At 46.3% G+C, this 27989-nt stretch overlaps 1 protein-coding gene across 1 annotated transcript; it reads right to left on the bottom strand.

The window, feature by feature from the left end:
* Position 1: 1 nt before the first annotated feature.
* Positions 2-27969, bottom strand: LOC115383188 (zinc finger MIZ domain-containing protein 2-like). The gene is given in 25 exon segments (XM_030085280.1): positions 2-1085; positions 1270-1494; positions 2916-3064; positions 3610-3851; positions 3926-3994; positions 4087-4154; positions 4295-4452; positions 4582-4687; positions 4774-4905; positions 6399-6477; positions 6885-7026; positions 7120-7239; positions 7242-7271; positions 7274-7295; positions 7382-7465; positions 8679-8891; positions 8985-9055; positions 9058-9087; positions 9090-9164; positions 9167-9200; positions 11203-11371; positions 11682-11884; positions 13820-13937; positions 14982-15083; positions 27527-27969. Coding segments are annotated over 24 exon segments (2697 nt in total). The 5' UTR covers positions 15032-15083; positions 27527-27969; the 3' UTR covers positions 2-977.
* Between the last annotated feature and the right edge of the window lie 20 nt (positions 27970-27989).

The raw sequence follows: 27989 nt of genomic DNA, 5'->3' as shown, positions 1-27989 counted from the left end.
ATTTTTTTTTTTTTTTTTTGCTGATGAAGAGATTCTTGATTTAAAAATAGTTTTGGGGACAAAATGTTTAAAGTTGCAAAAAAAAAAAGTTTGGGAATCACTGCAGTTCCGATGCGTTGAGTCAGTGGGAAATTCCGACTTTTGAGCGAGTGTGTGTGGAGGGGGCGGGGCAAAGAATGCCTTGGGAACGGAAATTCTCAGGGGGGTCATGTGACGTCAGTCAACATCTGCAGTAGTGTTTTCTGGACAGTTCAAACCGCCGGACGCTGTAGTTTTCAGGTGGGGAAGTGAGGATTTCAGATCCGACGTTTGCCTCATTTTTTAAATTTAAATAGTGTCATGTTTGGAAAATAATCTGCATTCGAGGGATGAGCAGCAGAGCGGAGCATCCCACGAATGCAGGCGGCCTGAACAATCCGACGGGGGGGGGGGGAGAGAGGAACACTCGACTGAACACAACGCTTCGGAGACGGGAGGCTTCAAAACACGCTTTATTGTGACATGTGCAGAGCCTCCGCTTCCTGTGTGACCTCCAGCGCCCCCTCCAGGTCGGGAAACCGCGGCGACAGATTACAGCTTGTCCGTCGCCGTGCGTTAGTTCTTCATTCGTCTGCTACCGCCTCTCGGAACGCCCCGACTCAAAAGCGGGAATCTCCCACCGGCCGACTGTCCTGCTGTTGTTGTTTTTCAGCCATGTCTAAACGGCGTCGCTCCTCCAGCCTGGGACTTGTGCTATAGTTTAAAATGCTGGTCTGCAGGTTTGGGCGCCTGTTCGCTTCTCTTCATACTCACAGTCAGTGCTTCTCCCTTCACCTCTAACACTCTACTGAAAGAAAGCACAGCAGGACACCTCTCTCTCTCTCTCTCTCACACACACACACAAAAAAAACAAAAAACACACGCACACACACCATCTCATACACACACACACACAGGTAGAGGGTGCAAACGGAGGCTGGAACGTTGACGGTTTCTTCTCAGTTGTTCTCGAACAGCGACAGCAGGTCGTCGCTGCTGTTGTTGGGGAGGTCGGGGGGGCCGAGGTACGACAGCAGCTCGTCCGGGTTGGTCAGCTCGGGGAGAAGCTTCAGCGGCGGGAGACAAGACAGGCGTTTTAATTCAACCAGCCGGAAATGAGCGAATGAAACATGATGCTGTGCTGCAATACCAGTGTGGACCGCTAGAGGGAGCAGCGAGTCGCTGAACCTCCAGGCCTGTTCTGGCTAAACTGAACTCGACACTGAAGCCGGTGAGGCTGCTTCCACTCACGTCGAGCGCGTGGTCGGCTCCCTCTCCTCCGGGCGCTCCCGGGCCGCCCAGGCCGAAGGAGTCGCCGCCCTGCAGCCGGGAGTTCTGGGCGGCGGAGGCGGCGCCGCGCTGTGGCGGCGGCGGCAGCGGGCTGCCGGAGTCGGCCAGGTTTTGGTTACTGTGGATGCCCGAGGCGTGCTGCTGGAGGAGGCTGTGGGAGTGATCGATCCGGCCGGGGTGAGCCGCCTGCGGGACACAGGAGGTCAGAGGTCATCACATCCACTTCCTGCCACTTCTGATGATTTCCAAACAGGAAGTGGACTACAGGCCCCGCCCACTTCCCCCTCTCCTGCCGACTGGAGAGGCCGCCCGGCAGGAGTGTGTGACAGCAGGACGGCAGCTGCCGGCGACAGGGGGGCGGCGGCCTGGAGGCTCCGGACCGGGCCCCGGCGTCTGGAGGCCCTTCAGCCTGACGGAGCAGACAGGCGGTGCTGGCACCTCTCAGGACGGCTCAGCGTTCCGACGTGAAGACGGAGAAAACCAAGACAGCAAGACGGCAAACTACAAACTGAGACGGATCATCCATTTCTTTAAGGAAAAATAAATCAAATACATGAAGAAAAAAATCTTATTTCAGAACTGTCTTTGAAGGAGTATTAAATTATTTAACATGAAAAATTAATGTTTTTTAATTAAAAAAAAACTTCACGTGATTGTAAAATAAAGTAAAAAGTCACGTTTTAACCTGGAGTTCAGTCTTTCATGAACCTGGATTATATTTTAACACGTCTGGAACATTAATGTGGATTAAAGTGAACCGGTTTCATTTCAATATTGAAACAAATTCCACTCCAATTAAAAAAAAGCCCATCTTTGTAAGACTTTATCTTTAAACCTTTGATTCACTTGGATTAAAAAAAAAAAACCTAAATTGATGATCAACTTAAAGTTTCAGTGTAATTCCAGTTTAAAGATGATCATGAACTGTTCAGCCTCCAGATTGATCAATCATTTTTATTGTGTCAACGATGTTCAAACTGATGGCTTCATTCCAATTATTCCTTAATCTAAAAATACTTTAAAATAAGAATCACTGAGGGTTTGTTATTTTCACTGCTTTATAGTTTAAGAACTAAAATTAGTTTGAAAAAATAAAATTCTAATAAATGTAACTTATAACTGAATCATTTTTACTGTATTTTATTTTCCTGCAGTCTGAATAATGGCTCTGAATCCTGTGAGCTGCTGGATGAACGAAGCAGCTTCCATCTCTCTGTATCTGTACGTCCAGAACGACCCCGCCGGCCGGCAGCTCCGCTTTGTGGTCGGGCTTCTGTCTTGGACGGTAAAGCGAGGTCCTTTCTTTAAACTACACTTCCAGTGTGTGTGAGGCCATGAAAAGGCTGCTTTGAGTTACGTAACACACACTTGTTACTGTGTGTGTGTGTGTGTGTGTGTGTGTGCGTGTGTGTGTGTGTGGCTGACAGTGCTCTGCCTTCTGGCTTCAGAGTATTTATACTCGGGCGATCTTTGAAGACCACTCAGCCCTGAGTGGGGTCTCCATTGCTGCGGCCGCAGGCGGCGTTGCGGTGAGGAAAGAGGCGTTGCGTAACGCGGGTGGGGGGAGGGGGGCAGAAGGGGGGGGGGGGGGGGGGGGGGGGTCTGACCTGGTCGGGCTGGTAGGGGAGCTGGGACTGAGTGGCGGCTGGAGGCGGCGGCGGCGGGGGTCCGGACGGGGCGTACTCCCCCAGCGTGGGGGTCCCGGGAGTGTTGGGGAAGTCGCTGAAGCCCGCCTGGCCGGAGAAGCCCTGACTTCCTGCGAGACGCCAGAGAGAGAAGGCGAGGTTAGAGAACCAGGGAGGCAGGTCGGAGCGGCTCTGTTATGTAACGACAGGGCGAGGGGGGGGGGCCGGGGGGGGGACTCCAGCACCGGGTCACCTCCTGTCTGCTTCACTGATCATCTATACAACACAGAAAAGCTGCAGCTTCTATAAATAACCTGAATTCAGGCAACAAAGACGGAACCTTTGTCGATAAAACGATTCCGTGGTCAATCTGGAGGAAAAGCAGAGACGACAGGCTCAACGCCGCCGCCGCCTCAAACCGTTCACTCAACATCCCAGCAGCAGAAACACTCCACACACTCTGAGGATCCAGTCCACATTTATATTTACAATCATCCTGATTAATAGATGGGGAAAAAGATCACATCAAATGAACGATATAGTTGTAAAGAGTCCAACATCCAGATTAGAGCATCTTCCTCCACACACTGTACCGAGCGTCTGGGTTTTCCTGGGTTGAATGGAGCTTTGAAGTGATCAGTATCCGGCGTTGCCTTCTTACCCTTGTTGCCCCTACCTGGCCGGCTGTAGTCGGGGGTGTTCCTGCCCCCGCCCGTCAGACTCTGGTAGGGCGACGACGCCGGGCCCAGGGCGGCGATCATCTCCATGACGTTGGGCAGCACCATGTGACTCGGGCTGACGGTGCGGCAGCGCTTCAGGACGGGCCCGTCGGGCTCCTCCTTGATGTGGAGGTCGGGCTTGACGGGCACCGGCCTCCAGCCGCACACCGGGTCGATGGTGATCTCCTCGTAGTCAGAGCTGGAGACGGAGAGGGTGTATGTGGTCAGTAAGCTCTGATTGGTAGAGAGGACGGCGGCGGCGGAAAGACTCACTTCTGGATGTAGACGAGAATCCCGAGCATGTACTGGTCCACCTCCAGACCCTCCAGCAGGGCCGTTTTACTGAGCAGAGAGGAGAGAGAGCCGCAGGTCAGACTCCAACCACAGCGGGCTGCTTTCAGCTCGGCTGCTGGATCCGGGCTGGAGGAACTTACTTGCACACGGGACACCGCCAGGTCCCTCGTTCACAGTTCAGCTGCAGGTAGGACTCCAGGTCGAAGCACTGCAGACACAGAGGGACGAGTCAGAGAGGAGAGAGAGAGAGAGAGGGGTGAAGCTTTGAGTCGAGGAGCTCAGCTTCAGTGCCAGCCTGTGACTAGTGTGACAATAACTCCAATCAAATCCTCGCTCGGTCCTCCTCACCTGTATGTGCCGGCAGTCGTGTCCTCGGGCCGGCAGCTGGATCCGTCTGAATGTGATGGGACACTTGAGTGAAACTTTGATGGCCGTCTGCTCCACGCCGTCCTCTCCGTTCAGGCCCGGGGTGCCGGGGATGGTCCCGCTGCTGAAGTTTCTCTTGACTGTTCAGTTAGGAGAGAAACAAACGCTGGATGGATGGACGGACACAGGCGAGCGCGGCGAGACTGAAACGGGACATTCTTGAGGTTTTTAAAACTTCTCTGAGAACTGGTTTTCGGCGGGGGACTGACTCTTGGTGATGCAGTGCTCGGCCGGCAGCAGCCTCTTCTTCATCAGCCCCTGCAGGACGGACCGGACGGACGGCCGGTGCACCAGCTGCAGCACGAACAGGTGCGACTGTGGACGGACAGAGACACCTTCAGACCCGGGCTGTGTGTTGTGGCATGGCGGCGGGAGGCGTTTTGCTTCCTGCGGCCACTCACACAGCAGCAGGCCGTCACGGTGATCTGCACCGTGTTGCGCCCCGGCTGGCACACTTGCTTCAGGTACAGGGGCTTGTGGGACGTCTTGTTGTCGCCTCGTTCGATGGATAAAGGAGTCGCGTTCACGCTGACCTGAAACAGGAGGCAGATCAAGGTTATTTCATGTCTGTGTCTTGATAAACTCGTCTGAAGTTCCAGAATTTGGAATGGAATTTATATGAATTTGTTTTTCTAACTTTGTTTTTTTTCCCCACTTGTGCGCTTGGCTTTATTCCAAACTGTTGATTTTTGTATGTTTTTTCTTAATTTCACAAATTTAATAAGAATTTGTTTGTGAGAAATTCAATTTTCCTCAGTTGTCTTGGTTTTCTAAAATTCTCTCAAGAAACATCAAACATTCAAGCTGTCACTGTACGCAGATGACGTCCTGCTTTATATTTCACATCCCTCAAACTCACGTCCTCTAAACCTAAACATGCTAGATTTATTAAGACAGATCTCTGGTTACAAGCGGACGTCCTTCACCTCCTGAAGGCCAAGGCGTGGATTAGCAGTGCGCAATTTTCCTCACTACTACAGAGCATGCAATGTCAGACTTCCTTTCTGGAACTCTGAATCTGTACGTGGTGTGTTACAACGGACTCAAATGGAGACGTCTTCATCTAACCTCTGGCTGTGGTCAGTTGCTCTCAGTCACCTCTCCCACTCCACAAACCCCACTGTGCCCACTCTCCCTCCTGCTCTGATCCAACATTTCATAACTGGTATGAAGAGGGTCTGCTGTCCATCAATACTCTTTACATTGATGGACTTTTTCCTCCCACTTCTCAGACTTGGCTGTCAAATTTCATCTTCCAAACTCCCACAGATTGCAGATTAGACATTTTGCCCCAAAACAGTTGCCTCAATTCCCTAACCAGCCCTCAAACTCCAGTTTGGACTTTGTTTTAACTTCATTAGATGGACTAAGAAATTAATCTCCATCATTTATGACCAGATCTCTGCAGTAAAGCCGACCCGGCTGGACGCCCTTCCAGCTGAGTGGAATCAGGATCTTAGGATTGATATTACTGATCATCAATGGTATTACATAATAACCCTGCTACATTTGTCCTGTGTTCAAGAAACTGCTTACTCCAATGTAAGATCCTACATAGGAGCCACGACACCAACGTAAAGCTCGCAAGATTCACCCCGATAGATCAGACTCCTGTGAACAATCACCAGCAGGCCAAACACCTCCAAACAGGTCACAGCCTTTACTACTTCACTTCCCAGGAGGATCGTCCTTCTCAAATGGATCCATCCGCTCTGTTCTACCCACAGCAGAGGCTTACATGAAATGTTATATTGGGTCAGTCTTGAGAGGATTCAATTCTCCCTTCCTGGTTCCCTGAAAACCTTTAATAAAACTTAACATTTCACTCAGAATTACTGGAGAATAAGATAACCGAGAACACAAATATTAAAAGCCTGACATTATTGAAGAAATTGAACCACAATTCTGTAAATTCTGCATTTACTCCTTAAGTTCAGTGACTCTGGATGCTTCTGGATTTGTAATAAACCTTCTGGATCAATGTTTTCATGTCAGGGACGAACACGGAGAGCGTCTGGATGTTCACCTGCACGGACGCCGGCCAGTTAGTGTTCATCTGCCTGTCCTCGTGGTGGTAACACTTGAACTGCAGCTCCAGGTCCGGCCTGCAGGGGGCGACACAGCACAGCTGTCACAGACACACACAGAGACGTGCACATGTGCACACACACAGTCTGGGTGGGGTTAAAACTCAGAGAGGACTGCTGCCATCTTTCCTTTCTCTCTTTGAGCAGAAGCTTCCTGTTTCTGCCCTTTAGCAATAAAAGACGAGGAACATTTAAACTTATTTTAACATCGTTTCGTAAAGAGATTTAAACAAGATGTTCTGAAAGGTTTGTGTTCAAATTGAGGCTTTTTAAATAAAACTATTAGAATTAAGGGACTTATGACTCTCTTCACCTGTGGAATAAACTTCCTGGTGACTCTTTGAAGTCGACAGTAAAACATTATTTCCTGCTCAGATTTTTCTCAGTAGTCGCTCTGTTTCAGTGGATTTCTCATGGCGGCCCACCTCATCATGAGCGTCTTGTAGACGGAGTCCCGGAGCTGGAAGGCGTGGTTGCTGACGGCCAGGTTGTGCTCCAGCCTGAACGGCTCCAACACCACGCCGTCTCGTACCGGGAAGGTCAGGCGGAGGTCGTCGCTCGGGTTTCCTTCGGGGGGGGGAGGGAGAGAGAAAACCTTCAGCGTCCCAGAACTCGCCGTCCCTCGGCGTCTCTCCGTTTGAAGCGTTGAGCGGGTCTCACCTGTGGAGGGCGGCTGGGTGTTCATGCTGGGCTTGGTGTCCGGCGGGAGGTACGGCGGTTTGCTGTCCTGGCCGGGGGACAGGTACGGAGGCATGGCCGTCCCGGGGGTCATCGGGGGGTGGGGTTTCCTCCCATGGGCGAGCTGGGGTACCCGGCATCACCCCGCCCCGGCCTGGCTGAGAGACGAGCGACAGGGACGTTCAGGACCGCGTCTGGAGGAGGAGGGGGGAACCCGGAGCGAACCACCGGGACCGGTACTTACCCCGCTGACCGCCGCCTGCGTGAAGGCGTTGTACCCCCCCGTGCCTGCAGGGGGCAGGCTGCCCTGGCCGTTGAAAGGCTCCGACTGGGGCACAAAGAAGCAAAATTAGATGAGATTTAAATATAGAGCGGCGCACACGGCGACAGGAATAGGCTTCAACAGAAAAAGAGGCACAGCTGCGCCGGTGCTGATCCGCCTGCGCTGGATTTCCCTTCAGGGTTAAAAAAAACCCAAAAAAACAAAAAAAAAAAAAAACGCTGCGTCAGGCCCTCAAGTGTCGATATTCTCAACCACAAAGACACGAGCTGCGTCTGCATGAGCGGCTCCCTTCAGAGCCGCATTTCATCAGTCACGGGATCTGAAAAGTGATGAGGTGAAGCTTTTATCTGAGGGAAAAATGAGCAGCGAGAAGCAGAAAGAAAAAAAAATAAATAAAATGATGGAGACCAACACAAACCAACACAGAGACGAAGACTCAAATCCAAAGCCTGGGAAAACACAGCTGGGAAGGAAAACAATGATAAAAACACACAAAAAGCCATCAGGAAACAAAAAAGAAGCAAAAAAGACTGAAATATATGAAAGAAGATCTTCAATGCTGACAGAAGATCTTAGGGAAAAAACATTAAGACAGAACGGCCTCTGAACCAAAAGACACTCAAAAACACAAAAAAGATACCAAGAAAAAAAAAAAAAAAAAAAAAAAAGACACTGCCAAACAGAATAAATCTGAGTGACAAACACGACCACAGAAAAGGTGGAAGCAGAGCGGCAACAAGAAATAAATGACTAGAAAGAAGAAATGACGACATGAGAGGCTAAACTGAACAGAGGAAAACACAGAGATCTGAATAAGAAGTGTAACAACCACAAGAACACAGAATCACCACAAATAAACCTGAACTGCCGGTTCGAGATATAAAACCAGCAACAACATGATGCAGAATCGACTGAAGAAAGAAGAAGGTTTTAAAGCGACCGATAAATGCAACTAAACTGAAACCGATTTAATATAATGAGGACGAAAAGGTGCAAAAATCACCAAAAATAAGTTTTATGGAGAGATCCAGAAAAAGAAGGGGGAATTCAGAGTAAATACACAAAAAGATCATCGCAGAATATCACAAAAAAAAAACTCTGAAAACACTGAAAAAAGAAAAAACTGTCATCAGAAAATGATCAGTCAACAAAAGAAAAGGTATCAATAATAAAACCTCACGGCCCAGAAGGAGCAGAAACCCCCTCAGAGAGAGCGAGGGGTCAGGGGTCAGAGGTCAGGGTGGTGAGCTCCGCTCACCTTGTAGTACTGCGGGGGGTTGGGCTGGCCGGCGCCGGGCGGGAACTGGGCCGGGTTGTGCGAGGCGGCGCCGTACTGCCCCATGTGGGGCATCCGGCCGGACGGGTAGGAGGGCGAGGGGGCGCAGCGCTGCTGGGGGCCGGCGGGGTACTGCAGGGGCTGGCTGGGGTACCCCGACATCCCCCCGGAGCCGTACTGCTGCCCGGGGAAACCCTGCAGGAGAGCGGGAGTCATTACCGGGGCGGAGGCGGGAGGGAGGACCGGGACCGGGACCGGGACCGGCCGGGTCCGGGATGCTGCACCCACCTCCGAGTGGAAGGGCCGCTTCAGGCCCTGCCTGCCCCCCCGGGTAGCCGCCGTGCTGGGCATCCGCTGCTCTGCGCCGGGTGGGTGGGGTACATGCCGCCGCCGGAGGGGGCGGGCCGGGCCGGGAGGGGACCATCCCGCCGGGGTTCATCCCCGGGGGGCCGCGGGGGCCCGAGTGGACAGGAACTGGGTGCTGTAGGAGTAAGCTCCGCCCATCTGAGAGAGAGAGAGGAAAAACACCGGCCGGCCGAGGTCAAGGGTCAAACTGACTGAGGGAGCAGGAAGAATCAGAACACCGGCTCTGATATTCACACTCAATGTCCCTGAAGTTCATCTCGACTGTCAAAACAAGTCAACAGGGGTCAACAGGGGTCACGACCTGTCAGCAGCCACTAACAGCAGTCTAGGACCGCCGTCGGTTTTTTATTTACTCGTATCACACACCGCGAGACACAAGACAGTTCATCACTGATCCTTAAAGGTCACTAAGCGTTGGAATCCACCTCCAGATAGGAACGGGAGCGACGGAGTCATTTCCAGGTCAACCAGGAGTCGCCGTCTCCTCCACTTTGCTTACATTTGCCTGCTTCAACGTCTTAACAGGCCGTCTGGACAGAACCCTCAGCAGCAGGAAAACAACTTTCTAAAACACTTCCACTTGAATTCCTCTTCCCCGACAGCTGAGCTTTGATTGAACAAGATTGAATTTCACTGTTGATGTCCGACATCTAAATGAAACTGCTGAAAAGGATTGTTATCTGTGTACTTGCAGATTTGGCTTGAACTACTTAAAATGATCAATATCGGGCAACGAAATAGGAGAAAACTGAAAACTTGTTGCGACTCCCGACTCCTCAGCATCCTGCTTTTACTAATGTGGCTCATTAAAGACCGAGTCCCGGGGCGACTCCGGCTGAACGAGGTGCCGCCGGTGCTCAGGTATTTACCTTTCCTCAGACGGTTTACATAAACAATCACTGCTCTGCGGAGCAGCTCCAGTGACTCACTATGCAGGGAAGTAGTGCAGAGAACAAGGAGCGAGGTGGGAGAGAGGAGAGGAGAGAGGCCTGTAATCAGAAGCATGTGTCATGAGTGTGTGGCGGCGGCAGAAAGCAGCCCACAGCAACACACTCCGGAGGAACGGGCCCGACTTCAGCGCTGAGTCACCCAACGGCCAGAGAGGCTTCAGAGAGAAACCCGGGAGAAACCCAGAGGAGGGTGAGGAGCAGCCGGGACTCGGCACCGTAGACCAGTATCAGGACCCCACCGTAGACCAGTATCAGGACCCCACCGTAGACCAGTATCAGGGCCCCACCGTAGACCAGTATCAGGGGCCCACCGTAGACCGCCGCCATTAGCAGACGTCTGATCACGATCTTTCTTCAGAGGGACTCAAACGGTCAGACTCCGGCACTCAGAGTTCAGGTTTCATCTGTTAAACATTCTCTGGGAGAAATTCTGAAACTAGGATTATAAAATGTCAATTTTTTTTTAAAGCAAAACGGACATTGTTTTTCTCCTGACGTTTACAAACCTAAACAGGAAAAATTAGGTTAACCTGACTGAAAGTTAATGAAGGAGTGGCTGATAAAGAGACGAGTTCTATCTGCTAGTTATCTTTAGTACTTCTAGATATGTTAAGATTTAGGAAAACAAATGAATTTAAAATGAGCTTTTTGAATATTGGAGTAGTAGTAGTATTAGGTTTTACTTCTTCCTATTTGCCACACATGTTAAACTAGATATATTCACAGAGGACACTATAAGTTAAAATATATTGGAAGAAATAGATACGCAAGTAGATGTTAAAGAAAAGTACACAATGGACTGTTTGAATGATATGAAACCAATCACAACAGCACACCTCTTTCCTTCTGTTATTGATAATGTTGGCTTTTCCGTCTGTTTTTATTTCCCATGATAAAAAAAACCCTTAAATTTTTAAGTTTATATTGATTTATTCAGGGAATTATTCTGTAATTCCGTCACCGATTGCTTTCAACTTCTTTCTCACAATTTTTCTTATTTTTTTGGAAGTTTAGAACATAAATGAAGGAATATAATTATCAAATGATGTGATTTCTTTTCATTGTCTCCATATTCACACGTTCACGTCCTCATTCCTGTTTTATTGAGACAACATGTGAGGCGAGTGAAATCTCAGTAGTTCGGTCTTTCTGAAAGCGTTGCGTCTCGGGACCTCCGGAGCGGCGTTTACCTGGCCGTAGCTCAGCTCCTGGTTCTGCTTCTCCTGGATGGCGGCGACGGTTGCCGTGGCGGTGGCGGTTGCCGTGGCAGCGGCGGCCGCCACGGCGGCGGCGGCGGCCTGGGTGAAGTCGGAGGGCGGGCGGACGCCCAGGCCGGCACCTCCGCTGTTACCGGAGTAACTGTAGGGAGAGGAGGGGGGAGGGGGAGGGAGGGGGGGTGAGAGTGGGCAGTGAACCCGATGAACCGAGCGTAAAGAGAGAGAGAGAGCGAGGGCGAGCGACGCGTCGTCACGAGCCTGAGTCAGAGCCGCCGCCACGCAGCCGTGATTCAGAGTTTACCTTTAAAGCCTGAGTGGGTTCAACCACAACAGAGCACTCGGGCGCCAGCCACAACATTATGACCGCCGCGGAGACAGACCACGTTTCTGCTGCCGGTCTCTGCGGAGCCGCGGCGTCTCGCGGGCCTCCGGGACGCGGCGACGGGACGTACCTTCCGCCGTAGGCCGGGGCGGGGTTGTAGCCGGCGCTGGGTCGCCCGTACATGACCGGCTGGCCGTAGCCCTTGGACACGGCGTCTCCGTACGACTGCTGGCCCATGAACTGGGACCCCATGCCGGGGCCCATGCCGGGGCTGCCGCCGGGCATCATGTGACCGCCGGAGCTCTCGCCGGGGCCCATGTGTCCACCAAACACCTGGGGAGGATGAGACGCGGCGAGTTAGCGGCTGGCGCTCGGTCTGGACCTGCTGGAGCTCGGAGGCAGTGAACCTCCCTCCCTCTGGTAAAGCTTTAAACACCGTTTTAATGTTCTCTCTACATCTTTAACTGAGCAGTGGAGGCTGCTTTCAAGTGGAGTTTATATGCATTTAAAAGAATTTAATCACATCGAGGACGTTTTAACTGTCTTTGTTGTTTTTTTTTTAAAGATTTTTACTGATGTGCATTAGAACAATCTCAATAATGCAATACAAGTGGAGTTAAACACACCGTTTCCCCAACTCAATGTAAAACATGAAAAAAGTAAATACGTAAAACAAATAAGAAGGGGGGGGGGTTAAACTTGAACACAGTTCTGCTCCTCGTATCTCCAGAAAAGCTGGGAAAACCTCATCCTGCCGGCTGGAGAAGCGGGAACTGTTCCGTCTCATGTGGATCAGAATCACGAGGATTTGACTGGAACTGAAAGGAAATGGGACGTCTTTTGTTTTCATATGAAGGCGAGAGAGAGAAAGAGAGAGAGAGAGGGATTTTTATCTGTCAGCTCACTCCCACTGGCAGTGAAGTGTGGGAGTGACCTTTGAGAACGGCTCAAAGTGTTGTATTTACGAGCACGCCCACAGAACGCAGCCGTCACTTCATTGATAACTTCTCTCTCTCTCTCCAGGAAAAAAAAAAAAGGCTGGTTTTCTTCGACCGATCCCTCAAAAACGAGGCTTTCAAAGAAAATGAGCTCGACTCCGACTGCTTCCATCTGCCGTTTGTGACGACCGGACTCCGTTCTGAGATTTATTCAGGAAAATTCACACATAAGGAGCAAAGCGAGGGTCCAATCTGCTGAAAGCTCAAGGAAATAGAAAAAAAAAAATACAGGAAAAAAAGATCTGAAAGGAAAATATGTGAGGAAGAAAATGACAGACAATAGATAAGAAACCCACATAATCCATGAAGAATATTGGAAAAAATATACTGGAAAAACTCAAATTGAAAATGAATCAAACCAAGAAAATAAAAATCCAGCCAGAAACAGTAAAGTAACATGAAAAATAAACAGAAGCTCAAATAAAGGTGTTCAGAAAGAACCTAAAGACACAAAATATCCTAAATAAAGCCACAAAAAAGAAGGAAAATATAAACAGAAGTCACATGAGACAGGAAATAGAGATTTAAAAAATAAAATACCGTTACAACAATTTAGGAATTACTGAAACAAATACATTTGAAAACATTCACATGCGAATATTGCTTGAAATAAAGAAAATGTTGAGTGGATTTGGTGTTTCATGAATAAAGAAAACTGATTATTTTTTTCAATTCATTTCAGTTTAAAATAACTTACATAAATAACTGTTCATTTACAATAAATCTTATAAAGCTATAAAAATATCTTAAAATAAAGATAAATTCAAAATAATTTTAAAGTCAAATGTGATTCATTGTTAATTGTGTCACTTGAAGGCTCGCTTATTTTTAATGGATCTAAAATAGTTAAAAACAGTGAATTTGGCTCTTTATTATCATTAATTTCATTAGAATTTCTCAATAAAACCTGTTCAAGTCACATTTGATGAAGTAACTGGTGATGTTAGTACTTTCTTTTGGTCTGCTAACCTTCACAAGATCCTGTTTCCGTAAGAAAAATGGCTGAAAATCACATTACTCACTGAAACAGTCATATTCAACTTATGTTCATTTGGGTTACTTGAAGGTTTCTGTATATTTATGTGACCAATGATGAGAAAAATGGTTAAAAAATTGTTATATATTGAAATTTGTTACAATAAAAAGGCAAATTCAAAGAAAATCTTTTAAAGTCACGTTTAATAAACTTGTGAAATTCATATTGACATCTTGTAATAAAGTACTGAGGTGTGTGTGTGTGTGTGTGCGTGTGTGTGTGTGTGCGTGTTACCTGGCTGTGTGTGGGATTGGTCACGCCCCACACTGTGGTTACTACAGAGAGAGATCCCGCGTGCTGATTGGTTCCTGGTTGCCAGGAGACTGGCTCATTGAGGAAGGGGCCGTCGCTGCTGGGGGGGGCGACAGGAGAGGCCAGTTAGCAGCGGGTCGGCGGGGAGAGTCCGTCCGCCCGGCGGTTACCGAGGTCATCCCCTCGCTAACATCCCGTTTCCTCAAACCAGGACCGTCACCTCTCCGAGTCCGAGTCCTTTTTTTGGGGAAGTCAGAATTTCTCAGTAACTCATGAATACATAAGAGGAATTTCTTTCTCTGTCGTTCGATTGCAGGAACGCCTTCGCTGATCCGGTTCTGCAAAAACAAACTGATCTCCAGGTTCGTTCGGGATCGTGGAAGTTTGACAAGCTGAGAAATTCCAACTTTTAAGTTAAGAACATTCACAACAAAGGAGCACAAGAAAATGACATTTGAGCGGAAGTGAGTTTTATAGAGCTTTGAGACTTTACAATTAGGAACAGTGTCGTTTTATTTTTCGTTGTTGAGGCCGTCCATCTCCTGATGCTAAGCCAATGTCATCTTAACTCGGAATCATCTGTCAGAATTCCAGTCTTAGAATTCTAAAGCCTGAATGAACAAAAGAACAATCAATGCTTATTGTTTTCATGTCAACAATATGAAATAAACTTGGGGAAAAAAAAAAACATGGCTGTAAAGTCACTGAAAGTTCGGATTTCACTTCTATACATAGAATTCTGGTTTTCTGTAATTAGAAAGTCAGAATTTCAGATTAACTCATGAAAACAAACAACAGAGGAAGAACTTCCCCCTTTCTGTTCCTGGAAACTGCTGCATTGATCCAGTTCTGCAAACAGAAACTGATCTCAGTCCATTCAGGCGGCTGCAGAAGCTACAAATCAGAAAATTCGACATTCTACTTCAGAATATTTACAACAAAGACGGCGAAAAAGTCGGAAATTCCCAGTTACTCCTGAACGCAGCTCGAGACAAAAAGGGATTTCTTCTTCTTCTTCTTCTATTGTTAGATGTTGAACCTGTTTCAGTCCTCCAGATCTTTTTCTGCGCTTTGAGGGTTGACAACAGTGCGTGCCAGGAGTGTGTGTGTGTGTGTGTGTGTGTGTGTGTGTGTGTGTGTGTACCTTTGTGGAGTGGGAGGCAGGGAGGGTTTCATGGAGTTGAGGGGGTTCATCGGATGAACGGGGGGATCATTCGAGAGCCCCCACTGTCCTGAAGTGGCAGCCCTGAGAGGAGAAGAAGAGGGGGGGGGGGGGTTCAGACGTAAGAAAACAGAGATGCTCTCACAGCAACAATTTATCATGAGTGAAGCCCACACAAAGACGTGGCAGCGCCCTCCCACTCGCCGCTTTAATCTTTCTGTGTGTGCATCAAAACGCTCTCCTATCGCTGACGGCCGTGGCTGCGATCCTCGCAGAGGAGGGGGGAGGGGAGGAGGGGGGGCAGCCGGCTAAATTTAGCCTGCTGATTTCAAAAGGAATTTAAGAGAACGGGGATGTGAGGAGGCGCTCGCTCTCTCTGCTCTCCTCTCAGGATCACACGCTCACGTCTTCATTGTTCACGTCGGCGAGCGGCCGCTCCGTCACGCCGAGCGAGACGTGAAAACCAAACGTCCACGTCCGGGAAAAGTCAAAACGCTCAGACAGAATTTCATTCAATTTACCATATTTTGACCATTTCTTTTATTATACAAAATTGTAGTCTTCTACAATAAATGATAATTTGTCTTTATAGCTTTACAATAAATATTTATCCTTAAACAATTTTTGTTTGTCTAACAGACATTTTCATGCAATTTTCATTGTTTTATGGATTTTTTTTATTACACACTTCAATACTGAATTATATTTTCATCTTTTAACAAACTGCTTTTGAATTTTTTTATTTTGCCTTTTTTAATTAAATATTATGATTTGGAGTTTTATGAAAACTCCAATGCTGTAGATATATAATATATATTTGTCTTTTTAAACAAATTTCACATTTCAACTGTAAATGCAATGTGTCGTTTTGTTTTTGGATTTTAAATTTTATTAATTTGTGTGATTGAGTTTTCTTTCAACTCTTCTTCATGCTTCTCCAGTATGTTTACTGTTTTTTTAACCCTCTCCAGTGTGTCACAGTGTTAAAAGTTTAAAAAGCACTTAAAGCAACAAGCTTGTTCAAACGTCGGTGAGTGTATTCCAAACGGATGGAATCTCTCATTTCATTCATTTATCTAATGACACTGATCAGACTGTGGCATCCTGGACTCATTGTTATTTACTTTCTGTGACAGGAACAGCTAAACACGAGCAATGAAGTTAATTCACTATTAATCTATTACTTTACAATCAATTAACAACTACATTAAACACTCAAATTCCATTGGTTTGAACATACATTATCCAATTAGTCTGCTAATTGTCTGAATAGTGGTTAATCATCGGCGTATTGCAGTGGACCCGAGCCGCTGCTCTGGGTTTGACCTGCTGTTACTCCACCTTCCTGCAGAAACAGATGCTTCCGTCACGAGAGCGAAACGCCGCAGATGGGAGTCGGGGTGGCGTTTCCGAGGACACAAAAGAGAAGCTAATAAACCCAGGGCTGTATCGGAACGCACAAAGAGGTGAGCGCAGGAAGAGAGTGAGGGAGGGGGCTTTGATTTGGATGGGAGGATGAAGCACCTCCGTCGACGCCAGATGTTTTCTCTCCTCCTCCTAATGATTTTCTTTATCCAACGGCGACCAACTGACATGCTAATTTTCCCAACATCACAGCCTCCAACATCCTCTCCCATCCCCCCCCACCCCCACCGCCGTTTCTTCTCTCTGGTTTGTGCACTTTTACAGATTTGGGTCAGACACCCAACATCTTGTATAATGATGTGAGGAGAGGAGGAGGAGGAGGAGGAAGAGGAGGAGCAGGAAGTGTTGCTCACATCACATCACATCATCACAAACCTCAATTCTCTTCCAACAAAAACTACATATGAGAAAGTTCTGCATGTTAAATTATGATAAACCATGAACATTACTGAATTCAGCGCCATTAGCATCACACAGAGTACATTACAACGGAATTTAAATCTCGACAGATCCTGATAGAGACGGATGACTGTCGGCAAACACTGAAATGAGACGTATCAGGACTGAAGGATTTTGGGAAAAGATTTGATCTTGCTTTTTCTGGCAGATATTGCCATTTGCGACATTTCTTCAAATCAAACTTCAGTGCAATACTGAGAAGTTATTTACTCCAAAGAATTGCCTCTAAAATGTATTTATTGCAGAGAAACAAGGATGCAAATTCATTAAAGTCCAGAGGAACTACTAAATAACCTTTGACCCCCACTCAACCCCGCCCCCAAAAGTAAACGACAGGTAGACGTCCGCAGCAGTTCCGGGGTCAGTCAGGACAGCTGCACAGAAAAAATGACGCTTTTGCAATCCCATGATCGCATTGAGTGAAATCGCAATTTCGATCAAAAAGACGCGTGACGTAGGATGTTTATCAAAGGGAGAAGAGCGGCGCTCTGGAACTAGACTGCGCTCGCCACTCTTTGTTTTGTAATGTATTTTTTTATTCCGCTGATTTGATTCATCGCACGCTTTTATCGATCTTCAACCGTCTCAATCATCACATCGGCGGCCAGCGAGCAATTAGTCAGAATCCCGCTACATTACACAACTTATTGTGGCAGCAGGGGCGCCTCCAACATCTACCTTCTGTGATTTCCACTCCAGATTTGGGTCACACACCAAACATCTTGTATAAAGAGAGTGAGAGGAGGAGGAGGAGGAGGAGGAGGAGGAGGAGGCGGCGCTGCTCATACCACCAAACCTGAATTATCAAACGGCATCGTCATTCTGCAGACGGCACACCGAGTGCCTTCCATCACAGCTGAGCATCCAAGCCACACAAAGGAGGGGGGGGGGGGGACGTCTGGCTTTATCAGAGGTTGAAATTGAACATGAGCGGCGGCAGCACACGCTGTACCTGCAGAGGCACGATTGTGACTGTGTGTTCTCTCGCTGCCTCTTCGCCTCCGCTGACCTCCGCTGCTTGACATTTCCCTCGCCAGAAAGCTGCTCCCCCTCTCCATCCATCCCTCCCTCCCTCCCTCGCTCGCTTCTTCTTCTTCTTCTTGTCCTGCCGTCACACTGGCAGCTCAGAGAAGCACCCGAGGCGCTCCGTCAGCCCTCGGATGACCCTCCCATCCTCATAGCTGCAGCTTTGTCGGGGCTGCTTTCAGTCCGGCGAGGCAGATCAACAGGAAGCCGGAGTTTGAGCCGCAACAATTGCATCGGTATTCGTTTCAGGTCAATCTATCCCGAACCACAGCTAAATAGAGGAAAAGGAAGCCTTAACATGCATTTTATACGCAATCCATAATCAAACCAGTAAACATAACAGAAAATGAAGACGTCTAAAGTCACCAGTCAGACCCAAAACCAGATCCAGATGTGTCACGATAAGTTTCATTCTGTGAAAAGGTTTTCTCCCATCAGCAGTTCTCGGTTGGTTAATCAGTTTATCAGGTAACGCTGGTCGCAGCTCCGGGTCGCCGAGGTCAGACCGTACCTCCAGCCTGCTGATTACGCTAACCGCTGGATTGCTAACGCTGCTCACGGCGCCGCTGCCATTCGTCCGTTTCCGGGAGGTCACAAACGGGTTTCAGTGGACGGAAGGTGACTAGAAAACAGTTCAATCAAAAAATCCACTAATATCGTCACGGATCTGATACTGATCGACTGATTTGGGTTCAACATCCACAGTGAAACGTCTGAAACACTTCAGGCCCCGTTCACATGACACTTCAAGAGGAAAAATACTTTTTTTTTTTTTTGGCATTTTCATTTTGAAAAGGACGCCTGAGAACACAGACGTTCATACGAAGAGTAATCCAACTCTTTTCGCTCATATGTAAAGACGGACATGTTGGATTGAAACTACGGGCGACTTTCAACTGTAAAAATGCCAGGTCCCAGGACAACATGGACTGAGATTCATGTCACTCCGAACGCCGCCATGTTTGTTACCTGCGCACTAGCAGAAGACTTACTGACCACGGCGGTGGAGCGCACGTGCAGTGGCAGCGCTGCTCCCGCCTCTCAGTGGAGTCCGAGTATCTCAGAGGAATTCCACTTTGGGAGCCAGTTTCAGTGGCTCCGAGCGCCGCTGTCGTGTAAATGGACACAAAATGTGAGGAAAGCCGATGTTGCCATGAAAATAAACTGGTTTTGTGACTGTATCAAAACAAAGGCATCGCAATATGATGGAATACATGTTTACTCTGAACTGGATGATAACAATATCTTCAACTTTGTTTTTCTGATTCACAATCGCAATAACTCACAAGACAATATCATGATACCCAGGATACAAGACAGCATGATCAAGACACAACCGAGCGCAGGTCAAAAACTTCACTATTTGCTGGAAAACGCTGGATTCGACTCCCCACAAGGCAAGACGACATGTTGATCACAAACCTTCAGACGCTCCGACTACCTCAGACCAAGAGAGCAGCTCCTGATGCTCGCTGTTACAAACAATCAATCCCGCTACATTATTTAATTAAAGCATGCAGCTATTGTTACAGCGGCTGATTATATCAGGAGCCAAAGAGCTTCTATCAGCTTCAATTAAACCCATCATCAATTCAACTCTGCGGTAACGGCCATTAATGTTCACGTATGTATGAGTTGCTGGAGGGGAGGACGTGTTGGCAGCCAGTCGCTAAAGATGATTAAATATTCCCTCTGCCACTTAATCAATTAAAAAAACAAGCGGGCGCACACACACACACACACACACACACACACACATCATCAGCTGGCAGAGAGCTGACTGAACGGTCTGGAACCATAAGCGGAGGGAATCAGTCGTTCATGACCCTCCAATGTTCAGAGTTTAATAAAACGTCACTTATTTTCCTGCTTCATTGGCACAAGCCCCGCCCCCTCTCCGATTCAACCAATCACTCCAAAGCTCAGCCGGCGGAGGGCTGATTGACCGACAGGTCGGGTTTGGCAGTGGTGGCACGACTGCAAGTTTGCCTTTGTTTGTCAGGGATTAAATGTTGGCTTCATGGAGAACTGCGGTTAGCCGCCACTGAGGTCACACTAGTTAGGGAGTGTGTGCTCCTTTTAGTTTTCAGAGAACACCTTTGTCTTTGCTTTCTGATTTTTTTTCATGGTGGTTATAGAAAAAAATCAAACAAATTTGAATACTGTCTGTAAAGCTTAATGATGAGTGACAACAAGAGTGTCAGAGTTTACTGCTGAAGGATTTTAAATAAAACAAAATATACATGATCAAGGACAGATCAGCATCATAACACACTTGTCATTACAAAGAGCCTGTTAATGTCTTCTAATTAAAAGAAACTGAAATCCTTATGTTGTTTAAGTTATCAGAATTAACCATTCTATACATTTTTAAATCATTTTCAAGCAGTTCTCAGTGTAGGAAACAGCTTGCCGGAGCAGGTGACGTGACTGAAACCAGCCCAGCAGGTAGATATTTCACAATAACCAAAAAGAGTTATGAAATAACTTCAGAAAGACGGAAACAAGGGATGATCCCTGGAGTTTCTGTTGAGTTTTGTAAATCCACAACAGCGTTAAGATGGACTCTTATTTTGATTTTAAAGGAGGGCGCAATACTGTGTCGTAGCAGTTAGCGCTTTAGCTTCACTGTGAGAAGTCCCCTGTTTTTACAACTGTTGAGTTGTCGCCACAGTAAAAAAAAAACCCACGCGGTTGGGGGTAACTGGTGACTCACCGGTGTAAATGTCAGTGTCTGTCTGCAACCTGCAGAGCTTCATGTAACTTGTGAAAATGAATGAATATTTCCTGACAGAAGATAACGTTTAAAAGGTTTTTAGCATCCATCTACCAGTAGTCACTGGAATTCTCAGTTGGTCAAACCAATTTGTGTTCTATTTGTGGCCGCTGCTTAGCCGTCGTACCACCGCCAACCACTAGTCGGAGCTACAGAGCCATCAGTCCCTATCCACACAAACAGCGCTCAAAGCTCGAGGGAATAAAAACAGAACCACATCATCTGGAAGCAAACCTGCAGAGACCAGCGGGTTCCTAAGCTAGCTGTGCTAGCTAGCCACACTCAAGTTAATCGACGACATTTACCCAAAGACGCTGTGATCCAGTCGCTCTGAGGGAGACGATGCAGCTCATCACAACAGACGCCAGAAGATCTGCTGCCAATCACCGACAGCTCAAAGACTTCAGGAAGGTCATTCCATCACTGAAACACTCAAACGCCAACAAATCTGGATCCAACAAATCTTCTTTTTCTAAACTGGATGAGCTTTGAATCAGATTTTTGGTTCGTCAACAGCTAAATCTGTTGCCAGGAAAATCTTTAATATTTTTCATTTCTGGACCTTCTAAATAGCTTGGAACTTTTACATTTAGTAGTTCCAAAAATGCTTTAATATAATTGAATGAGCTTTCTTTACTTATTCCTTCTTTTTGAAAATATCGAGACCTTCTGGTATGAACCTGTAGCCATCTCCACTGCTCGGCTAAATTTTCCATCCGTCCATCTTCTTTCCCACTAGTCTGTGTTCGAGCCACAATGGCAGTAAGCTAAATATTCTTTGGATTTTACATCAGTCTTTGCCGACATGCATATTGTGGTTGTTGATGCCACAATAACACCGAGTCAACTAGTCACAGCGGGCCAGGAGTCAAAGGCACAAATATAAAAAGAAAAAATGATAAAGCTGGAATAAAATTCAGTTTAAGTCCAAAGAGAAGACAGACCATCCTGTTTTGGCACAAATGTACAAAATATATTTAAATGAAGAACGACTTCTCAAAATGTAATGATGTTGTTTCTCAAAAGATGCCATTCATTTATTCATTCATTCTGGGACTGTTTGGTTTTCATTACCAACTATTTCCTACGCAGACCAAAATGGCTTTGTATCCGAGTTGATTGGTGTTGAATATTTCATACTTATTAGCATTATATCTATAAAACAGGAAGTGCTTCATTCAATACAGGAAAAGCAAGTCAATGAAGGAAAGTCGGTAGAGAACTAATGAAAAACCAATCCTGTGCTAAAATCATCCTGCCCAAAGGAACAGTGAAATCAGAATGAAGGGATCCTGAACCACTCCAGAAGATCGTCTCCAACCAGACAGAAGCTAGCATAAAAAAATATTTTGAATCCATTATTAAAGCCTGCACGGATATATCCAACAATAGTAAAGAACCATCATCAAAAGAATTCAAAACTAGCTTTGAACGACGCTGGTGTCTATCTTAAACAATTAATACACAAAACTACAAATCTATCGTTACTGCAACATCAAACACAAACTATTTAGTCTGAATCACAATACTAAATATGATCTCATATCATAAGATTGCCTAATAGCATGAAATATGCAGAAATAGATAAAAATAAAAAGTTTTTCAACAGTGTTTAGTTGTGTGAATGGACTTGAAGGAAACTCCTGCAAAATATCAGTGAAATCCAGGAAGGGGAGCAAACTGGAAGCAACTGGTTCTGAGATAAACTTCAGGTTATCAGCAGCTTAGTTCTAATATCGTGCTCCACCCCTGTTGTGTTGCTGGCCATTTCAGGTTTTAATGTCTGCTCACAACAACGTCAGTTAATGAGCTGCTGAAGCCCGGGCCTAATGAAAACATCAGGTACGATACCTACGAGCCGCGCTGGTTGACCCCCTCTGAACCCGCCTTTCATAAAAACACTAATTAACAGTCTCAATGGGAGCTGAGAGATTACCGATTAATGGGCTCTTAAATGCAGACGAGCAACAGTCGTCAGCAGGGTGCGGGTGTCAGCTCGCTGAAAAGACAAGATATTATTTTTCTGAGGGATTAAAGACTCTCGCTGTGACAAAAGACGGAGCGATAAATGAGTCTGGAGGAGCCGTCCTGGCTTCAAAATAAAAAAAATAAATAAATAAAAGGAAAACACACACTGTGCTGCTGTTGGGAAGATTCACTAATGTGTCACAAAAGCAAACTTTACTTCCTTTATGTCTGTATTGATGTGACAATATCCCTTTCTGTATATGTGTAGTGAGAAAGTTGGCATTAAAAAAGAATGAAAAGCAGCAGAAGGAGCTCAGACCATAACAAAAAAGGCTCCAATTAGCCCAGAAAAAAATTATACCAGGCTTTAAACTAGACCCAAAACCCAGTGCAAATAAAGTCCAGGGGTCTCCTTTATCAACTGTGCGTTCAAGCAGGTGTGTGTGATGAGTGTGTACGAATATTCCCACGCAAAGTCTGGAATTGATCAACTTCTACTTATACTTACTAATATGTGTAAATATAAGCACAACTCTGACCATGTTCATGCACAGAATCTCACAGTAGAATAATAAAAATACAAGTAGAAAGCAAGAAGAGAGTCACAGCAGGAGCAAACGCAGCATAAGTCCTCTGTTTGCTTTAATTAATAATGCTCAATTTGTAGTTTCTTTTAGACAAACGCAGTCTCATATGTGGCTTGAAAGGCTCTAAAAGAAGCCAACAGCTGGTTGAAACGTCCATAAATTCTCACTGAAGTTTTGCCAAACAACCGGTGCGTTTACATGGGACTTATAATTCCTCTTTCATTCCGAATAAAATGAATTCCTTTTTAAAATGACCATGTAAATGCCTATTTCCAAATTAAACCTTGATTTGGAATTAAGTTTAATTTTGAATATGCCAGCAGGTTTATTCTCATTCAAGAGTGGAATTCTAAGCAAATTCAACATGTGAAAGCTTCTATTCTACCTTAACTTTATTCCAGTCCTTAAGCTCATGCTGTTTCCCAACAAGTGGGATTTATCAACGCGGATTACTTAGTGATGTGCAGATGACCCACGTACGCATGTTTGATAAATGAGGACTGTTTGATTTGTACTTACGTTCTAAGTTTTATTTGTCAGACATAATTTAGAACCCTTTCTATGCATGGTTGATAACAGAATACGCAGAACTAAACTACAAAAACACAAAAACCAGGGTCGAATTATACCCAAAACCAAACTACAAAAACACAACAAAACCAGCACCAAAACTGGCTCAAACTAAAAGAAAAATTCATCAAAACCAGACTGCAATTCCCCAAAAACCAGCTCTGAACTAATATATACTGTATCTATATCAAAACCAACATGATATTTCCCTAAAGCAGCCCACAACTACAAAAATATAACAAAACCAGGCTCAAACTAGATCCAAATCATGGAACACAGCAGCAGAACCAGTCTCCAATTTGCACCAGACCAGGCTGAAATCAGATTAAAACTAGCACCAAACTAGTCCACATCTGTAAACACAAAATGGGAAATATACCAAAATCAGCAGTGGTAAGTCTGTTGAGTTTTAGGTGATTGACAAGTCGAGTTGTTGAGTTCAAGATTTATGCTTCACAAAGTTTATCCATCATGTCAGACTCTAATCATCAGATTCACTGAATTTGTATCATTCATGAGTCCTACACGGGTACATCAGATTAAATTGATATGACTCCATTCTTAATACTAAACTTTCTAAACCATCAACCGTTCAACTGCCCTGTTGTTAAACTTCTGCTTGTTCAAAGACCATTTTTCACACTAAATGCACCCTGATCGAGGCTCATCTAGTGCAATCTATAATATTCATCCTGAACTCATGATTCACATCTTCAAATTACAGCAATTCACATGGAGATAAAACTCAAAATGTTGACCATTTATCTACCTGGTCTTCAAGCTGAAAGACTTTTTTCACACTAAACTGATTGTAATCAAGGCTTATATAGTCTAAACTGGACTGTTGGGTGGAAAAGAGACCTTTTGGATTCCCTGGTAATAATTATCCCATATCCAGGTTAAACATTCAGCCTGGAAACCTCTTGTGTTAGATTCTGTGTCTCAGACCGTCTAATGATTGTCCCTTAAACTCATACGCCCTGTTACACTGATTTCCACGCTGTTAAGAGATATACATTCATCCTAAAGCCAAGAAACTATTTAAATGTCAAACTCATATTTTCAGTCCTTACAGTGAGAACACCGATTGAAATTCAGTTCATATTGTAATGAAATGTAACTCATCAATACTGCTGTCTTCAATGGAGAATGTTTATGATAAACCCCGACCATAAACAGGCCTCATTTAGCTTCAGCCGACGGTCCAGTAGAGCCAACACCTTTGGGACAATTGTCAACCTAAAACTCATAATTTCATTCATCCTCCAGCCAGGAAAACAACAGAGCTAAATGTAAAATGCTACATTAGAAAAATCTACCTGCCCTCACAAGTCCACATGTTGACCGTTGATCAATCCTGCTATCAAGCCTCAATCAGCAGCAATTGTGCTTCATTACATTTTTTATGAGAAAACTGAACTGACTGTACAGTCAAAGATTGATTATCCTTTTAAATCTGCTGTAGATTCAGATTCTGTTACGTCCAGCTCAACTCTGTTATAACTTCACACCACAAACACAAATTAGACCCAGATCAATACTTAGGCCTCGTTTAACCAACACTTTCAAGTGAAAAGGAAAAACCTTCATTGCATTTTGGTCGTCGGTTTACACGACAAAGGTGCTTGGAGCTACTGGAAAAGCAACTTTTTTGAAAATTTCACTCTTTTTTCCTTAGCAGAATAATTTTTCAGATAAATTATGACTGAAATATTATTTCTGTTAAATCCAACAGTGAATTTTATTGTCTTCCTTTCAAAATTGGAACAAACTTTTTATTCCTGAGGTACAGCAACTGACTGGAAGGCACCAGCCAATGCAAATTTACTTCTCCTTGTAGAAGAGTATTTTTCTGAACAGAAATCTAATAAAGAAGCCTTTATTTAGAATGAGTCTCACATAAAATGAACTATGAAGAAAACATCTTCAATAAATGATCTAACTGGCACATTTGCAGGTGGTTATGTGGTTTGTCCGTTATTTTCTCCTTATGTTTGTTTTCTGACCCCAGAAAGCCAAAACGCTGCCACGCCGCCAATTTAAAAGCTAGAACTTCGTCGCCATTGGTGAGTGCTTATATCATGTACTGCTCTCTGCGTGGATCTGTATGATTTCAGTAGACAAACAACCAGCGGCACCAACTTGTGGCCTGGCATGCCAACCGCATCGCATTTCTTCCATTTCCATGTGAATGGACACGGAGTTCAATGCAGCGTTGACCATATTACAAGCTTCACATGTGAGTCCACATCACTTTGGGATGATTATCGTTCACTGACCCTGGTGTCAGCTGGTCTCATGATCAGAACCAAGAATAGTCTGGTCGAAACGAGACAGACTGGACTGCATAGAAATATTCCACTGTTGTAGCGGTCAACCTGTTATAGACTCATCCTCCAGCCTGGGAACCACTTGTGCTAAATTTAACATGCATAATCTTAGTTCTTATCTAAATAAAATATAGACCACTGACCAATCCCTAAACTATTTGTCTTATGACTGTATCTACTGATCCTAACCAAACCTAGTCTGATCAAAACAAGAGCGTTTGGACCCATGTATCCTGGAATGTCTTCTGTAGTAAATTCCCATACGACAGCAAGTTCAACTCTGTGATACATTCAAAGTAAATACAAAAAAATTCACATGAATGTCCACATTATTTCAGAACGATTACAATGGTGTCACGACAGCTTCGCCAACAGACTGCAGATTTGTTTTCAACCACATTTTTATCATGAAACTGATCATAATTTTGGACTCGGTGCTTAAATGTTGATTGTCCTTTTATATCTGTAGTAAATCCCCATCCTGCTACACCCAGTTCCACCCTGCTACAAAGACATTTCAGGAGTCCAGCACATCATTTTTCAGTGTTTACCGATTCATCGATCCTGGTGTCATTCCAGCAGAACCAGCAGATTAGTCTTCACAGCCACATTCCTCTGACTAACCTGGTCACCGTGACCCAAAACCAACACGTTATGACAGACAGCAGGGACGCACACATGCAGAATTTTAAGATAGAGGAGACAGCCAGCAGAAGAGGACAGCAGCAGAGTCGTTTTGAGGATGTTTGGTGGCTTCTGTTCTTTCGGATCCAGTGTTCTAACGACCAGAGCGGCTTCGTGCCAAGACAACATGTTATTGTGCCCAAGATCGCTCCAGGAAGTCACAACCAGCGGGGAGGAGGAGGAGGAGGAGGGGGAGAAAAACCAAACAGACCGCCGGAGTCTACCTCCACACGCATTAAACACACGATCCGTCCCCGCGTTTGAACGCACAAAGCACCCAGGCGAACGATGAAACGCAGAAACGGGCTCGGTGCGACCGGAGCGCGGCTCGCCGCCGCCGCCGCCGCTGCTGCTGCAGCCGGGAACAAAGCGCCGCAGCGGGGATGTGTGCGGCGTGCACGCCGCGGCGAGGACGGTTTAGATACCTGCGCGGGGTTAACTGGTTGGAGGGGGTATTTCAACGCCTGAAACCCGGGGGTGGTCGAGGAGGCGCGGAGGGGGCCGGGGTGACGGTGACTCGGAGGTTTGTGCGCCGCTGGCCGGCTGCCGTTAGCGGCTACTTAGCTCACCGTTTAGCCGCGGCGGCGGCGGCGGCGGCTGCGCAGCGCCGAGAAACGGGTGAACCGAACCGCGAGCGCCTGACCACCGGCCTTCGATACCACTAACACCAGGAGATGGTGGGGGGAGAGCGGGGAGGCTTACCTTGCTCGCGTCGTGTGCCGCCCGGCCGGTTGAAGCCGCCCGCTCGCTCGCTCGGTCGGTCTGGAGACGGTTAGCTTAGCCGCTAGCCGCCGCTGGTAGTGTCGCAGTCGAGGCTACTAGCAAGACGCGGCTGCTGGATGACCGCTTTATCGAGCACAGCTGGGGCTTTAAAAAAAAAAAAGGAAAAAAGAAAGAAAAAAATCACATTCCCCGCAAATTACCACAACACGAGCGGCGTTAAATCCAGGCAGGGTTTATTGTGAACTGCTGGTGTGGTCACAAGCGGCCGGCGAGGTGGTTAAAATCACCATAACAAGCTATCTGAGGCCACAACCTGGCAGCGCCGCGCACCTTCCTCATTGCTCAATGATCCTCTGTGTAATATATTCATGAGATCACAGGGCTAATGTCTCCCACAGAGAAAGGCATTTTCCTGTCCCTCCCTCCTCCTCTTCCTCCTCCT

Source organism: Salarias fasciatus, assembly GCF_902148845.1.
Source record: "Salarias fasciatus chromosome 7 unlocalized genomic scaffold, fSalaFa1.1 super_scaffold_4, whole genome shotgun sequence".
NCBI lineage: Eukaryota > Metazoa > Chordata > Actinopteri > Blenniiformes > Blenniidae > Salarias > Salarias fasciatus.
This window is presented reverse-complemented; position numbering and strand designations above follow the sequence as displayed.